A 21,016-nucleotide genomic window follows, 5' to 3' on the forward strand; every position below is an offset into this window, starting at 1 on the left:
GGGCATGGATCATGTCCAGCAGGGCTGTGGCCAGTGGTAGTGTCAGGTTGGGAGATAGTCTGACAGGGCTGGGGAGAGTAGAATAGCTAGTGTCAGTGTTGTTGAATTTGGGAGAAATGTTGAGACCAATGGCATTGGGTTGGGGGTGGAGTGGAGGAGAAAAAGAATGGGTGACACTTCTGGCTTAGAGAAGGGGTATCCATTTAGAATGGGTTAGGGTCCAATGGGGTAACGAGGTGGGGAGGCATTTATGTCAGGCTGGGGGCAGGATCTGACATATCCAATGGGGTTGGTGGGGAGGATGTTGTGTTGGGTCAAGTTAAATGTGTTCTGCAATCACTATGCCCAGTTTCAAGACTTTGACAATTCAACTCCTATTGTGCAAGCACCAGATGCAATCATATTTTCAATGTGTAAAATAACTTCAATTGAGAGGAGTAGGAAACCCTTCTAATCTTTAGCATTCTTCTATGTGGGGAGGTAGAGTAGTCTCATTGGCAATGTCTCCCCATATCGAAATGTCTGTTTTAAGCTAGCCTGACCACCTAAAAGATTGCAGGACACAAGATTGATTTATTGTCGTGTGTACTGACATATAATGAAAAGCTTTTTTAAGAGGAGTACAAGCAGACCATAGCAAGCAAGGATAAACAAATCAAAAGACTTAGACAAAGGCGTACAGGTTATGTTGCACAGGGTGTACACTAGGCAAGATCAAGCGTTAGCAAGATCAGCATTATTTGAGGCTAGAGAATCCATTCATCAGTCTAAAATGGCCAGGAAGAAGCTGTTTCTGAACCTGCTGGTGCGGGTGTTCAGGCTTCTGTATCTTCTGCCTGACAGAACAGGTTGTAGGAGACCATTACCAGGGTGCTGTTATAAAGTCAAAAGCATGTATGTTAACTTTAAAATAGAAAGTGTTTTCTGAATTTTGAAGTAAGCTTAAAGTGCTAGCTCAGCTGCCCAAATGGAAAGCTGGGAGCTAAGCTGTTCCAAAATAGATACATGTAGCAAATGACTGTTAAATGGATACCTGGGTTTTGGTTGCTGTTTGGACAACAATTAAAATTTAACCAATTAGTTCAAATTATGCCCAGCATACTAAAACCCAGTCGAGTTTGAATTTATTGTTTTGACAACATCGAACCAATGAGATAGTATGACGCTGGGGGGTATAATAAATGTGGGCATTTTAAAAAATGGTTCAGAGAAAATAACTGCCATAGAGCCTGATAGCTAACTACCCATCTAACATCTTGCTCTCAAAGAAATTAGAAAGCACTCTCTATTAAAAGGTACCTTTTCATGTAAAACATACCCAGGCAGATCAGCAGCCAGAAGACTGAAGTCAGCAGAGAAGGCAGAGACTGTGTGGTATTAAGATTAAGTTAATGCAATGTTTAATAAGTGTATTATTGGAATAGACTATTTTTTATGGTTTGGGTCAGATAATAAGTACTTAAGAAAAGGGACACTTTGATTTGTGAATACTTTTTGTTTAATGTTCACTATTAGAGATAGGCAAATAAATTGTCATTTTTCTTGAAATAGTGGAAGTTAGGAGTTCTCTATCACTCACATTTTAACAAATTATGAAGTGAGGTGAGCTTTTCTGGGGTTTGGTTTTAATTAACAGAGGAGTTCGACTTCCGCATCGTAATGGTTGGGAGCTCATCATCCAGGTCTTGGACAGATTTGAACAGATTTGGGGACAAAAGATCCCAGCAGTTAAACATTTGGTGATTACTCTCCTCCTGATCTTTAAATAAAACTTAGGTGAGAAAATTTGTTTATTTTCAGTTACTTGTGTTTGGTTAAATTGAAAGTGAGAGAAATACTCAACATTGCTAAAGAGGTTCTAGGGTTTGAAGATGCTTCCCAAATTTGCTAAGAAATTTTAGAAAGATAGAGGAAGGATATGCTTTTAGAATTAGCAAACAGGTTAGAATTGACCAAGGACAAAAGGAGAGGTGAAATTGAAAAGGAGTTGGTCAAGCACTTAGGTATATCAGAGAAACAGACAAGTGTAGTGGAGTTAGAAAATCTTAAATTGCAAATGAGGCAACTGGATTTAGAAGATAAAGAAAGAGACAGAAGGTTCTTAGCTGAGCAAAAAGAGAGAGAAAGAGAAGAGAAAGGGAGAAAAAGTTGTGAATTAGTCAGGAAAGTTAAGTTAACAGGATGGAGATGAAGGGAGAAGGTAGGGATGTATACAAAGATGTTAAAACATTGCCACATTTCAATAAGAAAGATGTTGAAGCCTTTTTTAATTTCATTTGAAAAATTGGCAGGTGGAGTGGACAGAGCTGTAAAAATAGACAAGACGGGCGGCACGGTGGCACAGTGGTTAGCACTGCTGCCTCACAGCGCCAGAGAGAAAAATTGGCAGGTGGAGTGGACAGAGCTGTAAAAATAGACAAGACATATGAAGCTCTAAGAGAAATTATTCTGCTGGAGGAGTTTAAAAACTCACTTCCAGAGATGATAAGAACTTATGTAGATGAACAGGAATTTCAAGAAGTGAGAACAGCAGCAGAAATGGCAGGTGAATATCCATTGGTACATAAGGTGAAATTTAGCTTCCATCAGGAATTCTATACCATGAGGGACAGAAATTGGGAGAAGTGGAAATCCTACACTACAAAGCAAAGAGTAGATCACACTGGGAATAGTCTACCACAGGTGAACAAGGAAACCCAAGAGGGTGGAAAGGAGGTGAAAGGCCTCAGGTGTTTTCACTGTAATACTATAGTGCTGGTAGTTTAAGAAAGGCACTGGGAAAAGGTGTCTTCACTTCCATAAAATGGGACAAATAAAGTCGCAGTACTGGTCATTGAAGAAAGGGAAGAGATGTGGTAAAAGAGGCTAGGCCAGTGGGATGAGTGGAAGTAGTAAAGGAAACCCCAAGAAAAGTCAAGGAGCTCTGGAGATTGCACAGCCTAGGCAGGGGCTGGGTATTGAGTTAGTGCTCGATTTCTATAAAGACTTCACCTCTGTGAGTAAAGCTTACTCAGGAAGAACTGGGGGAGAAAGGAAAGAAGTTACAATTTTAAGAGATATGGGATCTGGTCAGTTTCTAGTAGTAAGAGATTAAGGTATTTGCACTCTTTCTGACATGTTACTTAAGAGAGTGATAATTTGTGGAATAGGTAGGTAGAAATTTAGCATTCCCCTGTGTAAGATCAGGTTGTAGAGCCAACAGTGGGCTTGATTGTCAGTTTCAGGAATATAGTTTGTTTTTGGGAATGACTCAGCAGGATCTAAGGTGGGAATGACACCCCTTTTGGTGGAAAAGTCAAAAGAAGACCAAAATGCTGAGGAGTTAAAACCCTGGAATTTCTTCAGACTGTGTAGTAACAAGATTCCACTGTCATAACTTCCAGCAAGAAGGAAAAACTAAAAAGAAAAATAAAGGAGTTGAGATTCATTTAGCTGACTCCCTGTTTGATGTAAAAATCTGAACAGACAGAGGGTCAGGAAGAGGTGTTTAGTCCTGACATGTTACCTGAGAGAGTGATAATCTGTGGACTTACAACAGAAAAATGAGACTATATATACACACACACTCAGAAAATGAATCCGAATGTATTCCCGATGGTTATTATCTTAAGAATAGAGTCCTAAGATGAAAATGGAGACCATGGCAGATTACTGCAGAGGAGAAATGGACAGAAGTGCACCAGATTGTGTTGCTGGTAGCATACAGATAGGAGATATTATGGGTAGCACATGAATTGCCAGTAGGTGAATTAACTAAACAGCGCCTGAACTAAACGGCACAGCATAGATTGAAGCAGGAGGCACATAAAAACTCTCAAATTTGGACGTTTTCCTGTGGGGATGATGTATTAGTATTATTACCATTGGTAGGAGATCCCTTAAAGCCAGGTTTAGTGGTCCTATCACATTAGGAAAAAGTTGAGTCAGGTAAACTATCTGGTAAAGATGCCGGATAGAAGAAAACTGAAATCGGTCATGTCATGTGAATATGTTGAAATAGAGACAGGGAACTGGAGAAACAAGCGTTAGTTACTGCCCCAGAGAGTGAGGAGTCAAATCCAGATGGTGTGGAATTTGATGTGCCTCAAAATATGTTAAATAACGAGGAAGTACTTGAGGACTAGGAAAGGATAGTGAGCTTAAATCAGAATGGAAATTCCTGCCTCTATTCCTGTTGAAGGGCTTTTGCGTGAAACGTCGATTTTCCTGCTCCTCAGATGCTGCCTGACCTGCTGTGCTTTTCCAGCACCACTCTGATCTAAACTCTGGTTTCCAGCATCTGCAGTCCTTACTTTTGCCTAAGGATAGTGAGCTGTCTGCCTCAGGAGCAAAGAACCAAGTTGAAAGGTTTGTTGCAGCAGTATGAGGACATATGCAGGAATAGAATGGGGATGACTAATACTATATTGTATGAGGTGGAAGTAGGAACGTGTTCCGATAAAACAATACCCCTATAGGCTTAATCCTCTCAAAGCCGTACAGGTCCAGAAGGAAGTGGATATGATGCTCAACAAACACATGATCGAACCGAGTCAGAGTGAGTCGAGTTCGGTGATTGTGTTAGTTCCCAAATATGACAGAACTCAACGCTTTTGTGTGGACTATCGGAAGATCAATGCCATAACTAAATTGGAACTCTATCCAATATCAAGGTTGGAGGACTATCTAGAGAAAGTTGGACAAGCTACTTACATTACAAAGTTGGACTAACTGCATGGTTATTGGCAGGTACCTTTCATTATAGAATTCTTACAGTTGGCTGACACCCTGTTTGGGTCCACACCAAACAGTATCCCACCCAGATGGCTGACCTACATTGCCTGCACATCCCTGAACACTACAGGCAATTTAGCATGAGCAATCTGCCAAACTTGTACATCTTTGGACTGTGGGAGGAAACTGGAGCACCCGGCAGGAACCCAGACAGGGAGAGAATGTGCAAACTCCACACAGACACTTGCCCGAGGTGGAATCAAACCCGGGACCCTGGCATTATGAGGTAGCAGTGCTAATCACTGAGCTGCCCTTTATCAGAGAAAGCAAAAGAAGTTTCTACATTTATAACACCAAATACCAATTCCAAGTGATGCCCTTTGGAATGAAGAATGCACCAATCACATTCCAAAGACTCACGAGCAGAGTTGTGGCCAAATTAACAAATTTTGCAGTTTATCTGGATGATGTGGTGATCATTAGTGAGTCCTGGAAAGATCACACATTGGCAGAGCTCTTTGAACAATTATGAGAAGCAAAACTGCGAATAAACTTAAAGAAAACAGAATTCGTGAAGGCAGAGGTGACGTTCTTGGGACATAACATTCGGAGACATGGAAGTATGACCCCAAGGAACGTAAGGATGAAGGCCTTTGAGGAATTTCCATGGCCATCCTCGAACAAAGGAGTGCTTCAATTTTTGGGATGGAGCAAGTTCTATCTGAGGTTTGTTCCAAACCTGAGCAGCATAGTGGCAACGCTGACAGATTTACTAAAGAAGAACACAAAGTTTTGGTGGACAGAACAATGCAAGGATGCATTTGAGAATTTAAAAGTTGTATTAACTACCACACCAGTTATAGCTACACCATTTGTTTTGAAAATCTTCGAAGTTGCAATCGATACTAGCAATTTCGGAGTTGAAAGTGTATTGACACAGGGAGATGAGGATGGAATTGAACGGCCAAATGGCTAATTTTCAAAAAAGCTCAATATCCACCAGAGAAAATGCTCAACAATTGAAAAAGCATTATTGAATTTGGTACTGGTCTTACAACATTTTCAGGTTTATTTTTTCTATGTTAGATTTGATTACTTAGTGTGAAAACAGGCCATTCAGCCCAACAAGCCCACACTGACCTACAACCCACCCATACATTTACCCCTTCACCTAACACTACGGGCAATTTAGCATGGCCAATTCACCTGACCTGCACATCTTTGGACTGTGGGAGGAAACCAGAGCACCCAGAGGAAACCCACGCAGACACGGGGAGAACGTGCAAACTCCACACAGTCAGTCACCTGAGGCGGGAATTGAACCCGGCCTCTGGCGCTGTGAGGCAGCAGTGCTAACCACTGTGTCGCCCACGTGACAAACAATGTCTCGGTTGTGTACACAGACCACAATCCTCACATTTTTTGAGAGATTTAAAGACAAAAATGTGAGACTATTTCATTGGAGTCTTATGTTAGAGACTTTTAATTTACAAACTGTACATGTTGTGTATCGTAAAAGTGAGATAGCCGATACGTTATCGCAGATTTAAAAAAAAGGGTAGATAAGATTGGACATATCAATTCCAATGTGCAGAATGGATTAAGGACATATGTGTTTCATAGTATTGGTATTAAGAATTATAGAAAAAAAAATGAAGCCATCTTTTCATTATGATAGTTCATTTGTTTCTTAAGGAGAGAGGTGTTACAAAGTTGAAAGCATGTATATTCACTTTAAAATAGAAAGTGTTTTCTGAATTTTTAAGCAAACTTAACGTGCAGGCTCAGTTGCCCGAATGGAAAGGCTGAAAGATGTGCTGTTCTAAAACAGATATATGTAGCAAATGGCTGTTAAATGGATACCTGAGTTTTGGGTTGCTGTTTGGACAACAATTCAAATTTAACCAATTAGTTTAAATTGTGCCCAGGATACTAAAACCCATCAATTTTGAATTTATTGTTTTAACAACATCGGATCAATGAGACAGTATGATGTTGGGTGGTACAAAAAACGTGGGCATTTTGAAAATTGGTCAAAGAGAGCCAGAGAGCTAATTGACCGTCTAATATCTTGCTGTCAAAGAAATTAGGAAACACTCTCTGTCAAATGTACCTTTTCGTGTAAAACATACTTGCAGTAAAAGAAAAGATGAGCCAGAGAGATCAGCAACCAGAAGACTGAAGATAGTGGAGAAGACAAAGACTGTGTGGTCTTGAGGTTAAGTTAATGTAATGTTTAATAAGTGTGTTATTGGAACAGCATATTTTTAATGGAGTTCGGGTCAGATAGTAAGTAGTTAAGAAAAGAGGGCTTGGATTTGTGAATAGTTTTTATTTAATGTTCACTATTAGAGTTAGGAAAATAAATTGTTATTTGTTCTTGAAATAGTGGAAGTTAGGAATTCTCTGTCACTCACATTTTAAACAGATTACAAAGCAAGGCAAGTTTTTCTGGGTATTTGGTTTAATAAACAGAAGGGTTCGACTTCCGCATTGTAACAGTGTGATGGGTATTTGATGATGTTGGCAGCCTTTCCGCAGCAGCAAGCTTTGTAAATGGAGTACACGAATGGCTTCTGTGATGGTCTGGACTGTCCACATTCTGTAGTTTCCATACCAGGCTATTATGCACATGGAAAGTATGCTCTCAGTGGTGCAAACCGTAGAAGCTGATGAGGGTCCGTATGGTCATGCCAAATTTCCTGAGCCACCTGAGGAAGATGAGACATTGTTGTGCCTTCAATGACTGTTGTATCTATGAGGGAAGTCCAGGACAGTTGTCGGTTATCAACACTTCGTGGAACTTGATGCTCTCCAATCTCTCAACCTCAGTTCCATTGGTATAGATGAGGCATGTTCTTCTCCTTTCTTTCTGAAGTCAATGGTCAGTTCTGTACATTTGCCGATGTTGAGAGCGAAGTTGTTCTCATTGCACCACGTCACCAAGCCCTTTATCTCTCTTCTGAATTTGAATCATCATTGTTAGATATCTGGCCCACTATGGTTTTGTCATCAGTAAACTTGTAGATGGCGTAGTAGTCTGTGGTTCAGAAAGCTGAGAATCCAGTTGCAGACAGCTGAGCTGAGACCAAGGTCACGCAGTTTTGAGATCAGTCTGGCGGGGATAATAGTGTTGAAGATGGTGCTGTAGTCAATGAGCAGGAGTCTGATGTAGGTGTCTTTGTTGTCCACGTGTTCCAGGGATGAGTGCAGGGCTATGGATATGGCTTCGGGAATGGGCTGTTTTTGGGAACACCATAAAACAGTGTGAAGATTCCGAAAGAAGATACTGAACCTATTTTGATTCTTCAGCAGTTTATGATATGTGAAATGAGTGACTCTGAACCACTGTGGAATAAAAAGGAAATCCTCCTGTCATAGCATTGGATATTCAGGTGCACACATTTCCATTGTTGTAAGGCCTACGTCAGATATAAAGTAACTCAGTGAGATGTTAATATTGCTATGCCATCAAACCTAAGTCAAACTAGTGAAAAGCCCTATCACAATCCATGGGGACAGGCAGTCTAATATACCCAGTACAACAATCCCTCTTGATTCCTTCCCATGTTCCATTCAGTTTCTACAAACTCAAAATTACACCTAATTTTCTCTTTTTTCTGTGTTCAGGTGAAGTGAAGGCTATGCCTCTGTTTGGTTACAATATCTTCATGGTGAAAAAGACAAGTGAACATTGGATTCCAAGTCCATGCATTTTAGCAGTCAATCAGGATGATCTAATTATCTTAAATGAGAATACCAAGGTATGGTATACTACATGCACCAAACTTCTTGAATATCTGCTCTGTATAATAAATTCCACATTAGGATATATTGGACACTGAGAATCTACATAAAGTGTCAAATTGCTTCAGTCACATTACTCCTGACTGATATGTATCTAATAGCTTCGGACTTTTGATGTACAAGAGGGTCAAGGATTATTGGAACATTCAGGAAAGTGCATTTATGGCCACTGTCGTATCTGACATGGTATTAATTAATGGTAGAGCAGTCTGAATGAGACAAATGGCAGACTTCTGCTCTGATTTCTTGTGATTTTATTAACAAGCTTGCAGTGTTCTGCTTGTTATTTGATGATATATCTGCACTATAAGATTCCCAATTTATAAGCATGTTTGATCTGTAGAACTAATCACTTGTTGCAGAATGACCTCCTGAAGATCCCTCTGATGGAGATCCAGACAATGCGCTCCTTGCACCCAACCAATGGATCGAAAATCCGAGAGATGGAAATCAACTTTGGCTCTTCAATCAAACCACAGACAATCACCTTTGAACTGAAAGAGGTAAAATGAAATATAAATTACTGCAGCTTAATAAGCAGGCAAAATAAATTGGCTAACCTTTCATCACTGACTTTGGGATTCAAATCCAGCACTTACTGAGACTGATTGCCAGATGTAGAGGGGCTTGGGAATTATGATATGATAGCTTGAATCCAGTTCTTACTTAGTCAGCAATACATAGCTTCAAATTTACTTACCGCTGGGCCCACTCAGAAAAGCCACAGAGTGATTGACATAAATTGAAAAATATTGTAGTGGTACAAGAGGGCTTTCTCATCTGAGTTTGTGACTGACAATCATTGTTGAAAGAGAAGTAAAGGAATTATGGAATTATGTAGAGAGAGACCCACACTATATCCAAACAATTGATAATCGATGTAGACGATGGGTACTTGATATGGTTTTTCTTTAATAAAGCATCTCTCACCCGAGGGGTTAAATAAAATAGTCATAGAGATGTACAGCACGGAAACAGACCCTTCGGTCCAACTCGTCCATGCCGACCAGCTATCCTAACCTAATCTAGTCCTGGATGGCCCAGGGAATCCCTTACGAACAGTTTGCTAACTGAGCTGGGAGGTTCGTTTTCAGACATTGCGTCACCATGCTAGGTAACATCATCAGAAAGCCTCCGAATGAAGCACTGGTGGTATGGCCTGCTTTTTATTTGTGTGTTTAGGTTTCCTTGGGTTTGTGATGCTATTTCCTGTGGTAATGTCATTTCCTGTTCTTTTTCTCAGGGGGTCAATGTGTTTGTTGATAGAGTTCCAGTTAGAATGCCATGCTTCTAAGAATTCTCGCGAATGTTTCTGTTTGGCTTGTCCTTGGATGGATGTGTTGTCCCAGTCGAAGTGGTGTTCTTCCTCATCTGTATGTAAAGATACTAGTGAGAATAGGTCATGTCTTTTTGTGGCTAGTTGATGTTCTTGTATCCAGTGGCCTTGGCAGAAACCAAACTTAGGTATGTGAGCAGGTTGCTGCTGAGCAGATGCTGCTTGATGCACTGTTGATGACAACCTGCATCACTTTGCTGATAATTGAGAAGAGATTCAAATAGTTAAATATGGCGCTGCCTAACATCCTTTTGACTGAATGCAGTCATGATGGTAAAGTTAGTTGTGAAGCTTACAGTAGTCTCCAACAGAAAATCAAGTAATAGCATGAACCATTATTTTGACAAGTGCTTTTTTTTTCTCCAGGCCAAAGAAGTCTGCCATATAATCGCAAAGATACTTGATGAGCTTTTAATGCACAGTGACTCATGATCACACATGATGCAAAATCCAACCAACTGGAAACTCTGCTAAATGAATTATCACTTTCGTCAAAACACAACCAATGCCTATCAGGAGCAGGAGAAGGCACTCCTCGTCTTGCGTGAAAATCAATACGGGTACTGAGCTGCGACCAGCGGCTGTGACTTACCTTCAATTGTATAGTAAAGAGAAAATAAAAAAAAGGAACAACCATCACAATGTCACACAATCTGGGCTGTTGTGTTTGTATCTTGGTTGGCTTTAGGTAGCAGACAGGCCATGCAGTGAAATCCGAAACACACAGCTATCATTGCGTGGAGGATTTACAACAGTCTACGTTTATAACCCCAATCCTAAATGTAATAAACCATTTTAGAGCACTCCTCAGGATTGTTGTGAAAATATTTGGCAGCGAGCCACACAGACTTTGGCAGGTATTAAAAAAGGGGTCAAAAGGCCATTTTTTTTAGGGCTATCTTGATAAAGTACAGATTTGAGATGGCCCAGGGAATCCCTTACGAACTCAACCTGTAAGCCTCTCCTGGTTCGTCCCAGAGATCATACGTTTGGTAGTCTGGTATAAAAAAACCTCTTGCAGACAGTTTAGTTTAATTTTAGTCATCCCCTTTATTTACTAATAACATCACTATCACAACATAACACTGATACCTCTAAGCCAGGCTAAGTGGATTCTAATAACCCAAGAGAGTAGAACATCAGCTCTTCAAGAACCCTGGCAGGCTACTCGGCTGAGCCATCACAAACAGGCTACCCTTATACAAAATGTTTTACAAAAGCTGTACTGTCACAAACAGACTTTCTTTACAAAAGTTTACAAAAGCTCTGCTTGTTCTGAACTAGACAGATAACAGTGAAGGACAATAACTCAGGAGAGAAGTTAATTGATACCGAGTTTTGTTTCGAGATCAGAATCAAACACTGTTATTAATCTCATAAAGGAACAGCCATGAATATTATCACTCGGTGTCCTATTTATGCAGATTCACTGATGTTAAGGCAAATGTTCTTAATTGCCTTACCCTCCCTGCCTATTTTCTAGTATGTAGCAAATGCGTTCTATAATTCAACATTACATTTTAGTCTATAGACTTACGTTTTAAGGCTTTCTCATTCCTTCCTTTTGACATTTCATGCCAACTACATAGCATAATTATAATTTGTCCATTCAGTCGATTTGTATTCTCAATAAGTCAAGTGCCTCCTCTGGTGAGTCATCGTCCGGAGAAGCAGAGTCTGAAAGATACTGAATTTCAGCATGAAAGTTCAGGCATGGTGGTACAGGGGTAGACAAAGGGTCAATTAACCAGATTCCTATTTAGCTTAGGTGAACAGCAATGTACAATCCATTTCATGCATAAGCGGACAACCATGTATATTCCTAGGATGAGACCAAGGACTATCAGAATGTCCCACATGATCCATTTGCACAGTGACTATAGCCAGCAAGTAACACTCCATCCACACGTTTAAGGACAAGATTTAAGGTTAACAGACGTTCTCAATCTGAAGAGTAAGGAATTCTAAAGTTTAGGACAAGGCGACTGAAGGCACAGCCACTAATAGAAGGGTGATTAAAATCAGGGTTGCACAAAAGACTAGCATTTCAGAAGTATACAGCCTTGCGTAGTAGTGGGGGCTGGAGAGTAATGAAAACATGCCAGAGGAATTTAAATAAAGCGCTGGGAATGTGGAGTGGCTCAAGGAACAGCCGCGGAAAGAATGACAGTGAGTGAATGGAACTTCATCAATAACTTTTCATTACAACTGATTTGTATGAGAATTTAAAAATTCTAACATTGCTTACCCCGGGGAATGTTTTCCGGCTGCTTCATCAGAAACAACAGAAAATTGCCCCAAAGTCCCTGAAATTATTCAAAATCAGACAATTTTCAACCGTCCTCTCCGTTGCCAAGCAATGATCCGACCGCACGATCCCCTTTACTGCGCATGCGCATTGCCTCGAGGCCGGTCTTGCGCCTGCGCGCTGTGGCCGGCCTGAGGGCGGATCGAGGCTGAGGTGGTGAATGCAATCTGGATAAAACGACCCGGCTCCGCTATCAAGGCAGATGTGAGGGCCGAAGGCAAAGCTTTCTGTCATTACTATTCAGTCATTTTCTGCAGTGTAACTTGGGGCCGTCAATCACACGCGAGAAACTCAGGGACTGGCTGCTATCAGAGGATTCCTTCACCAACTAGTCAAACCAATGCCAGCGCTATTTCCTAAATCATTCTACTGGTATTAGCCAAATCATGTCAGTGTTATTACCCAGAGCGCACTACTCAAATCAATTTTGGTCCACTTCCTAAAGGAAATATATACTGGCATTGGAGGCAGTTCAGAGATGGTTCCCTGGTTGATCCTGGGTAAGGAGGGTTTTGTTTTAAAACCCCCACACTAGCGCCTAACTGCGGTGGTGCTTATTTTTCCCCAGCACCCATGGTGTGTGTGTGCAGGTGTGAGACACAGTGAGAGACACAAGGTGTACTATTCTTTATTCAATTTCCACCACCAGGAAGAAAGGAAAACACCTGAGTGGCCAGTGACAAGCACTGCCCTTCACATCAAAGGGCAATGCTGTGTTATCAAAACAGTGAAGGAGAGGGTAAGGATTAAATCAAAATAGAGTTGGAGTGGGAAATAATGCACTCCACTCCCTGCGGCGCCCACCTCTCCCTGAACAACTCCAGGGTGTTGGTGGACACCGCGTGCTCCTTCTCCAAGGACACCCAGGCTCTAACGTAACCGCGGAAGAGGGGCAGGCAGTCGGCTCTAACGACCCCCTCCGCGGCCCGCTGCCTGGACCTGTTTATGGCCAGTTTGGCCAGGCCCAGGAGCAGACCCACGAGGAGGTCTTCAGACCTGCCCTCCCTCCTCTGTACCGAGTGCCCGAAGATCAGGAACGTGGGATTGAAGTGCAACCAAAATCTGAGGAGGAGGGTTTTAAGAAAATCAAAAAGGGAGTGCAAACACCCACACCCAATATACACGTGGTCCACGGACTCCACAGCGCCACAGAACAAGCAGTTGGACTGGGAGTCCGTGAACCACCGCAATCTGCGGTTGCAGGGGACCGCTGCATGCAGCACCCTCCACCCCAGATCCCCGAGAGAAAGGGGGAGGACTCCCGCATAGAGAGCCCTCCACTGGGGATCCCCACCGCCCGGTGGCAAATGGGCACACCAAGGTGTGTCGGGAGAAGAGGTGGACGGTGTGCAGCAGCAGTCGATACAGGGCCCGCCTTTTTACATCCTTAAAAGGGACAAAATTAAAATTCCAGAGGCGGCTCAGGTTGTGGGGCACAGGCTCCGGCGGGAAGTACCGGACCTTGGGGCCAATGTGAAATTCCATCTGGGCTAGGGTGGGGTTTTGTTTTATTTTATTTTATTTTTCTACTGATCCAGCACCCTCAAGAGCCAGCTCTCAGAGTGAATAGGATGTTTGACACCCTTTTTTTTTTAACTGCGGTAGTGCTTATTTTTTTCCCCAGCACCCATGTTGTGTGTGTGCAGGTGTGAGACACAGTGAGAGACACAAGGTGCACAAATCTTTATTCAATTTCCACCACCAGGAAGAAAGGAAAACACCCGAGTAGCCAGTGACAAGCACTGCCCTTCACATCAAAGGGCAATGCTGTGTGATCAAACAGTGAAGGGGAGGGCAGGGATTAAATCAAAATAGAGTTGGAGTGGGAAATAATGCACTCCACTCCCTGCGGCGCCCACCTCTCCCTGAACAATTCCAGGATGTTGGTGGACACCGCGTGCTCCTTCTCCAAGGACACCCGGGCTCTAACCTAACCGCGGAAGAGGGGTAGGCAGTCAGCCCTAACGACCCCCTTCACGACCCGCTGCCTGGACCTGTTTATGGCCAGTTTGGCCAGGCCCAGGAGCAGACCCACGAGGAGGTCTTCAGACCTGCCCTCCCTCCTCTGTACCAGGTGCCTGAAGATCAGGAGCATGGGACTGAAGTGCAACCAAAAGCAGAGGAGAAGGGTTTTAAGAAAATCAAAAAGGGAGTGCAAATGCCCACACCCAATATACATGTGGTCCACGGACTCCACAGCACCACAGAACAAGCAGTTGGGCTGGGAGTCCGTGAACCACCACGGGCTTGTACTTTGTCATTGTTGTGTAAATTACCACAAATTACCTTTAATTAGGTTTTAAAGATCTCACAAATACTGAAAAAATGAACCTTCTAACTCAGCGAGCAAACCTACACCCACTGAAACAATTACATAAATTTATTGCATGTAACAATAAGACTCCAGTCAGCAAGTTAAGCCTCACAGTTCAGCTTAGCTAATATTCAATAAATGGTGGAATTTAGCTTCATTTCCAACCAGCAGTGTCTGTCTCTGGTTGTCCAGGATTCAATCCTTATATGTTGTAGTTCTTCAAAGTTCTGCTGCTGAAGAATCCTGAACTTTGATTAAACGTCTGGAGTCATCAAGTCTGTAGTTTGCCTTCTTATCAGAATTAGCTTCTCTACTCCTTGTGACATTCAATGTTAACTGTTAAAAATACAGACTGTCCTGCAATTAAACCCCTTCACCTCTTGCAGCTATTCTTAACTGCCCATTTGTCATAAGGCAGCAAGGTGTTACCTCCTCTCTCCCAGGAAAATTTGTTTATATTGTTTTGACCCCTTCTTCCCAAGGATGGTTAATTGGTACGTTACTTTTAATTCCTTCATAAATTTCTCTTTGTCCTTTTCATCTCAGGAAAATTATTCCTAATTCTTTTAATCCCTAAACAATTATTAAAGCTTTGAAGTTTACAATATCAGAACATCAAGTAGAAGACAGAGGGTGGTGGCGGCGGAGAGTTGTTTTTCAGAATGGAGGCCTGTGACCAGTGGAGTGCCACAAGGATCGGTGCTGGGTCCTCTACTTTTTGTCATTTATATAAATTGGATGCGAGCATAAGAGGTACAGTTAGTAAGTTTGCAAAAAACACCAAAATTGGAGGTGTAGTGGACAGCGAAGAGGGTTACCTCAGATTACAACAAGATCTGGACCAGATGGGCCAATGGGCTGAGAAGTGGCAGATGGAGTTTAATTCAGATAAATGTGAGGTGCTGCATTTTGGGAAAGCAAATCTTAGCAGGACGTATATACTTAATGGTAAGATCCTAGGGAGTGTTGAGAGACCTTGGAGTGCAGGTTCATAGCTCCTTGAAAGTGGAGTTGCAGGTAGACAGGATAGTGAAGGCGGCGTTTGGTATGCTTTCCTTTATTGGTCAGAGTATTGAGTACAGGAGTTGGGAGGTCATGTTGCGGCTGTACAAGACATTGGTTAGGCCACTGTTGGAATATTGCGTGCAGTTCTGGTCTCCTTCTTATCGGAAAGATGTTGTGAAACTTGAAAGGGTTCAGAAAAGATTTACAAGGATGTTGCCAGGGTTGGAGGATGTGAGCTACAGGAAGAGGCTGAACAGGCTGGGGCTGTTTTCCCTGGAGCGTCAGAGACTGAGGGGTGACCTTATAGAGGTTTACAAAATTATGAAGGGCATGAATTGGATAAATAGGCAAAGTCTTTTCCCGTAGGTTTAGGGTGAGAGGGGAAAGATATAAAAGAGACCTAAGGGGCATTTTTTTCATGCAGAGGGTGGTATGTGTATGGAATGAACTGCCAGAGGAAGTGGTGGAGGCTGGTACAATTGCAACATTGAAGAGGCATTTGGATGGGTATATGTATAGGAAGGGTTTGGAGGGATATGGGCTGGGTGCTGGCAGGTGGGACTAGATTGGGTTGGGATATCTGGTCAGCATGGACAGGTTGGACTGAAGGATCTGTTTCCATGCTGTAAATCTCTATGACTCTAGACCATCTCCAATTCAACACTATTGATACAGGCAGGGACATGTTCTCCATTCCACCTCCTGAGGTCGATGACCAGCTGATAGTTGAAGGATTGTAATCTTTACACCATGCCACGAAGCTCTCTTTCCTGTACTCTGTCTCATCATTTTTTTGAGATCCAATACATTACAGTGGTATCATCAGCAAATTTGTAAATGGAGGTCGAGCTGAATTTGGCCACACAGTCATGTAGTCAAGATGCGTGTAAGGAGGCTGTGTATGCAACCTTGCACCCTGATAAGTACTTCCAGGAGTTTTTGCTTATATTGTAGATCTCTAGAATCCTCAGTATTTTGCTTTTACAAAATTAATGCCTAGAATGTGCAAGTTGTCTTATGAAGAAAAGATTGGAGTTTTGGTGAGTGAAGATAACTTGATTGGTTGCATAGAATCCTGCACAGTCTTGATAAAGTACATGCAGAAAGGTTGTTTCCTCATGTGGGCGAGAACAGAAGTAGCAGGCACTGTTTAAAAATGAAGGGTCATTGTTTTAGGACACACAAGAATTTATTTTCTGAAGGTTGAGCATTTTTTGGAATTATTTGCCTCAGAAGGTGGGGGGGGGGGGGGGGAGGAGGGACCATTGTAAATTCTTAAAACAGAGGTGGATTGATTCCCTTATCCATTAAGAATCTAAGGTTACTGGGGGTACATGGGAAGGGAATTTGCAACACAACACAAACAGATCAGCCATTTTACTGAATGGCAGATGGGCTTGAGGGCCAAGACAGTAGTCTGCTTCTAATTTGTATGTTAATTCTCACTACATATTTAGTTTATGATACAAATGGAAACCCTTTAGGCAAATGTGTAAATCTGTGAATGACACAGGTAGTGTTTTGTGTGGGTCATTGGTAAAAGATGTGGTATACATGACATTGCATAGGGAGTGATATGTGCCTTAGCTCCTGTATACTAATTTTTTTGTGTGCTTACTATACTCATTCTATAAAATTAACTGAAGACAGAACTTGGGTCATCAGTGAATGTAGAGTTGAGCCAGTGTGTGTGGCATCACCTCTAATCAAGATGACATTTTCACGTGTCCATTCATCAGTTTCATCAGAGCTACTAATCTCAGCTAGAAGTAGAATTAAGTTTATTGTCATGTGTACTCAAATACAGAAGTACCGGAGTAATAAAAAGTTTAGAGTCACCCCACACGGCGCCATCTTAGATACAGAATAGAGAAATAAAGAAAAAAGTTACATTATTCAAATTGCAAGTTAGAAAAATAAGAAATAACATTTAAAAACATAAACATTACACAGTATTTCTATAAAAGACCTGCAGTAGATCAATGCAAGGGGCTTTCACACGTTGTCTGACCAGGTTCACAAGCTGCTGACCGCCTGCACCAGTCCCCAGTGCAAAAACCGTTCTCGCTCCACTACGGGCATGCTGGCCGTCTTGCTCTGCTTGGTCCTCCAGCCCCACTGGCTGTCCCAGCCCACTCCAGGCCTCCAGCCCCGCTGGCTGTCCCAGTCCACTCCAGTCCCGCTGGCTGTCCCAGCCCACTCCAGGCCTCCAGCTCCGTTGGCTGTCCCAGCCCACTCTAGGCGTCCAGCCCACTGGCTGTCCTGCTGGGTTTGGGCCTCCAACTTGCTGGCTATCCCACTCCAAGGTAAGTTTCTTTTTTAAAAAAAAGAAAATGACAAGAAGAAAAAAAGAGAAAGCAGACAGAATAAATGATCCCCAGGCTGAGAAGCCCAGATGCAGTCTACTCCGGTGTAGCCACCTTGGAAAGCTATTTCCCTAAATTATGCAAAGGATGAGAAATGTTGAATTAACTTATGGATTTTTAGCAAAAAATGACTCTTGTTTTAAAGGGAGTCAGTGTTTCACCCTACCAGGTTTTGGGGAGATAGGTTTAGTTGCAAGTTTTGTTCTTAGCTTGGCTTTGTTTAAAAGAAATGGACAGTTGCCATGCTAATTGTATCATTATTTACCACTACATAGAGTCATACAGCATGGAAAAATGCCCTTTGGTCCAACCAGTCCATGCTGACTATAATCTCAAACTAAACCACCTGCCTGCGCTTGGCCCATATCCCTACAAACATTTATTCATGTTCTTATCCAAATATTTTTTTAAACATTATAAGATTTGGCCTAAAAATTATGGGTTGTTAAATGTTTACGAAAAATAAATCATACATTGACAGTTGTTTATTGAACATTGTTGTAAAAATTGTTAATCTGTTCAAGATTAAAAATGCCACAATCTGTCACAACCAAATAGGAGTGACATATGTCAGAAACTAATATCACGCTCCCCAACATCCAATCCAGAATTGAATCAGGGCACATCTTGGCATCAAGAGTTCCTGCCTCAAACCAGCATTTTACATTGACTTAAAAATACTGAAGACACTGAAGGAAGCAATTAAATTTGGTCCAGCATGTTTTGAGGACCACAAGCTCCAAAACTCTCAACATCCAATGTGTCAGAGGAAGGTCAGAATCACACAACAGCAGAAGAACTCTCAAGCACCAATAACATATAAACAAGCAGTTCTGCCAATCTCATATCAGGCTTTTCAGATTTGAGAGAGCACACAGTAGATAAAACAATTTACAGCTTGGACATACTCAAAAAATAAGGAGACCACCAGGAATTATTAATTACTATGAAAGGAGGTACTGTTACCAAGCTCTAAAGTCCATGGGCCTTCTCTAATATGCTAACATTTGACAGCCCACAGGCGATTCCAACCGAAAGGATAGGCAGCAGCTTTAATTTTGAAAAGCTGGTAAGACGTGGAGTCCCTTAAGTAAATTTTCTTTGCTTTGTTACACTGCCTGGCTTTATGCTGCCACCGTGTAACCAGACTGAAGTACTATATTGAAGAGGTGTATTCCTTTGACTGGAATATTAAATCAAGATCCTATTTGTAATTCATTTTGAGATAAAAAATATTATTCAAAAAAGGGTATTTGCACTTCTGTAGAATTAAACCTATCCTTTGTTGTGTCTGAGCTGAGGTTAACAGCAGCATCACACAATGGATCAAGATAACAGAGTTGTTCAGAGAAATTTTATTCAAGTGAAGTTGTTCCAAAATCATCATTAATTACACAGAACAATAACCGTCCTATAAAATAAATTACTTCATTCTCATTCATCAGCATGGAGAATAAAGAGGCTGCATAGAAAAGGCTGTTAAATGGCTTGTTTCCAATCATCAGTCATCCCAGATGGATATTGTCTTACCTGAGATTAAACATTTTTAAAGCATCAGTCATATATTAACTTTTCTACACGTAATAAACTAATATAAACAGAAAGGCCATAGTTCCAGACAGTATCAAATAAAAAGAATAGCTATGTTAATTTGAGGTTTCTCCAATCATCCTCATTCTCACACCTCCTGCAGCTTTTAAAGAAATTGTGGATTAGATCTTGAGCTGCTTCTTTTACTGAAAGAGATCAAAATAAAATGAACTTCAAATGAATTCAAAAATCAGTAGACATTGTATAATAAATGACAGCAATCCTGATATTCTAAGTAAATATTTAAATGTATCACCTTAGATCTCTATGAAACTGAACTACTGTTTGACTGGCTCAAGTTGCTCATCACTCCCCAAAACAGAAGCTGACAATGAAATTTCCTAGGTAGAAAGTCAGAAACTGAACCTGAATAACAAATGGGACATGCATCAGGGCAAGGTCCATGGACTACACCAGACTCAAAATGAGTAATCCAGACAATGCTTGGGTCAGAGGAAAGAAGGAGACACAGAGATACTGTATGTACAATAAATAGAGGCATGATGGGATATCTCAGTCCTGTCAAATTCAAAATTGCTGACCCTCTGATCATCATTTTGTAACACAGAGGACAGCAAACTTGTTTAAAAGGGCTGAAAAAAATAAGCTGAGTAATTAACAGGCTAGTCAGCTTATTTTATTAGCAGCAGGCAAATTATTGCGAAAAATTGTTAATTAGAATATCAATTTTTATTTAGAAAGGCAGTCAGCATGTATTTGTTTGGGAAGGTCATGTCTGACTAACTAAAGTTTTTGAGAAGATTTGATGATGGTAGTGGATTTGGTATAATTATACAAATTCTAGTGAGGATTTTAGCCACTTCCTAAAGGGCACACTGATCAGAAAAGTAAAAGCTCATAAGATTCAAGGGAAAATAGCATTTTGAATCCAAAATTAATGTTTTCGTGACTTGAAAGGGCACTTTTAGTAGGCTTCCATAGGGCTTAGTATTGAGCCCCTTGTTGCTTGTGGCATTTATCAACAACTTAGATTAAAATATACAGAGAATGACAAGTTTGATGACGACAAAGATTTACCATGTTATTAAAAATTAGGAAAACTGTTGTGGACCAGGGAAAGATATCAGTAGATTAACCAGATAAGGAGAGATGTGGTAAATGAAATTCAGTTCAGAGAATTATAACGTGATGAATTTGGGAAGGGCAAATAAAGCAATGAACTATAGAATTAAATGATAGACTGAAAAGCATAAAGGAACACAGGTAATCTGGAATGCATTTTCACTACCTGAATGTAGCAGGAATTGTACATAAGGTGAGAAGGAAGTCAGAGATACTTTATCAGCATTTTCCTACAACTGCATAAAACATGACAGGTAAAGTGTTGTGTCAGTTACAGTCACTGTGTTACAGTAAAGAGATTTAAGAGGATGTTGGCAGGATCGGAGAAGTCTAACTATGGAGAAAGACTGAAGGGGCTGGGCTGTTTTCTGAGATATAATTAAGGACTATACTCCAAGGTCAACTGTGAATTTCGCAGTTTGTTTTTCTTAGATGAACACCAATGTCCAGAAATACTTGAATACAAACAGCAGAGACAGTCAGCTGTGCAGATT

At 41.3% G+C, this 21,016-nt stretch overlaps 2 protein-coding genes and 1 long non-coding RNA gene across 8 annotated transcripts in view; 2 read left to right on the forward strand and 1 right to left on the reverse strand.

The window, feature by feature from the left end:
• Positions 1-10,508, forward strand: part of LOC122562332 (unconventional myosin-XV-like) — a 447,653-nt gene extending 437,145 nt beyond the window's left edge. The window contains exons 63-65 of the mRNA XM_043715207.1: positions 8,344-8,477; positions 8,883-9,023; positions 10,223-10,508. Of these exons, the coding sequence (XP_043571142.1) occupies positions 8,344-8,477; positions 8,883-9,023; positions 10,223-10,288 (341 nt within the window). The 3' untranslated portion in view covers positions 10,289-10,508. The remainder of the gene's footprint in view (positions 1-8,343; positions 8,478-8,882; positions 9,024-10,222) is intronic.
• A 1,772-nt stretch (positions 10,509-12,280) lies between these two features.
• The window catches only part of LOC122561958, an 80,003-nt gene continuing 71,267 nt past the window's right edge, over positions 12,281-21,016 (forward strand). The window contains exon 1 of the long non-coding RNA XR_006315174.1: positions 12,281-12,368. This is a non-coding gene — a long non-coding RNA (uncharacterized LOC122561958). The remainder of the gene's footprint in view (positions 12,369-21,016) is intronic.
• The window catches only part of recql5 (RecQ helicase-like 5), a 132,005-nt gene continuing 128,244 nt past the window's right edge, over positions 17,256-21,016 (reverse strand). For 4 of the 6 annotated variants that reach the window (XM_043714284.1, XM_043714282.1, XM_043714285.1 and 1 more), the window contains exon 19: positions 19,190-19,585. In XM_043714284.1, the coding sequence (XP_043570219.1) occupies positions 19,491-19,585 (95 nt within the window). In that variant the 3' untranslated portion in view covers positions 19,190-19,490. Of the gene's footprint in view, positions 17,798-19,189; positions 19,586-21,016 lie in introns of those variants that run through there. The other 2 variants (XM_043714283.1, XM_043714287.1) reach the window with 2 other exon arrangements.

The sequence above is a fragment of the Chiloscyllium plagiosum genome, chromosome 24, assembly GCF_004010195.1.
Source record: "Chiloscyllium plagiosum isolate BGI_BamShark_2017 chromosome 24, ASM401019v2, whole genome shotgun sequence".
In the NCBI taxonomy this organism is placed as follows: domain Eukaryota; kingdom Metazoa; phylum Chordata; class Chondrichthyes; order Orectolobiformes; family Hemiscylliidae; genus Chiloscyllium; species Chiloscyllium plagiosum.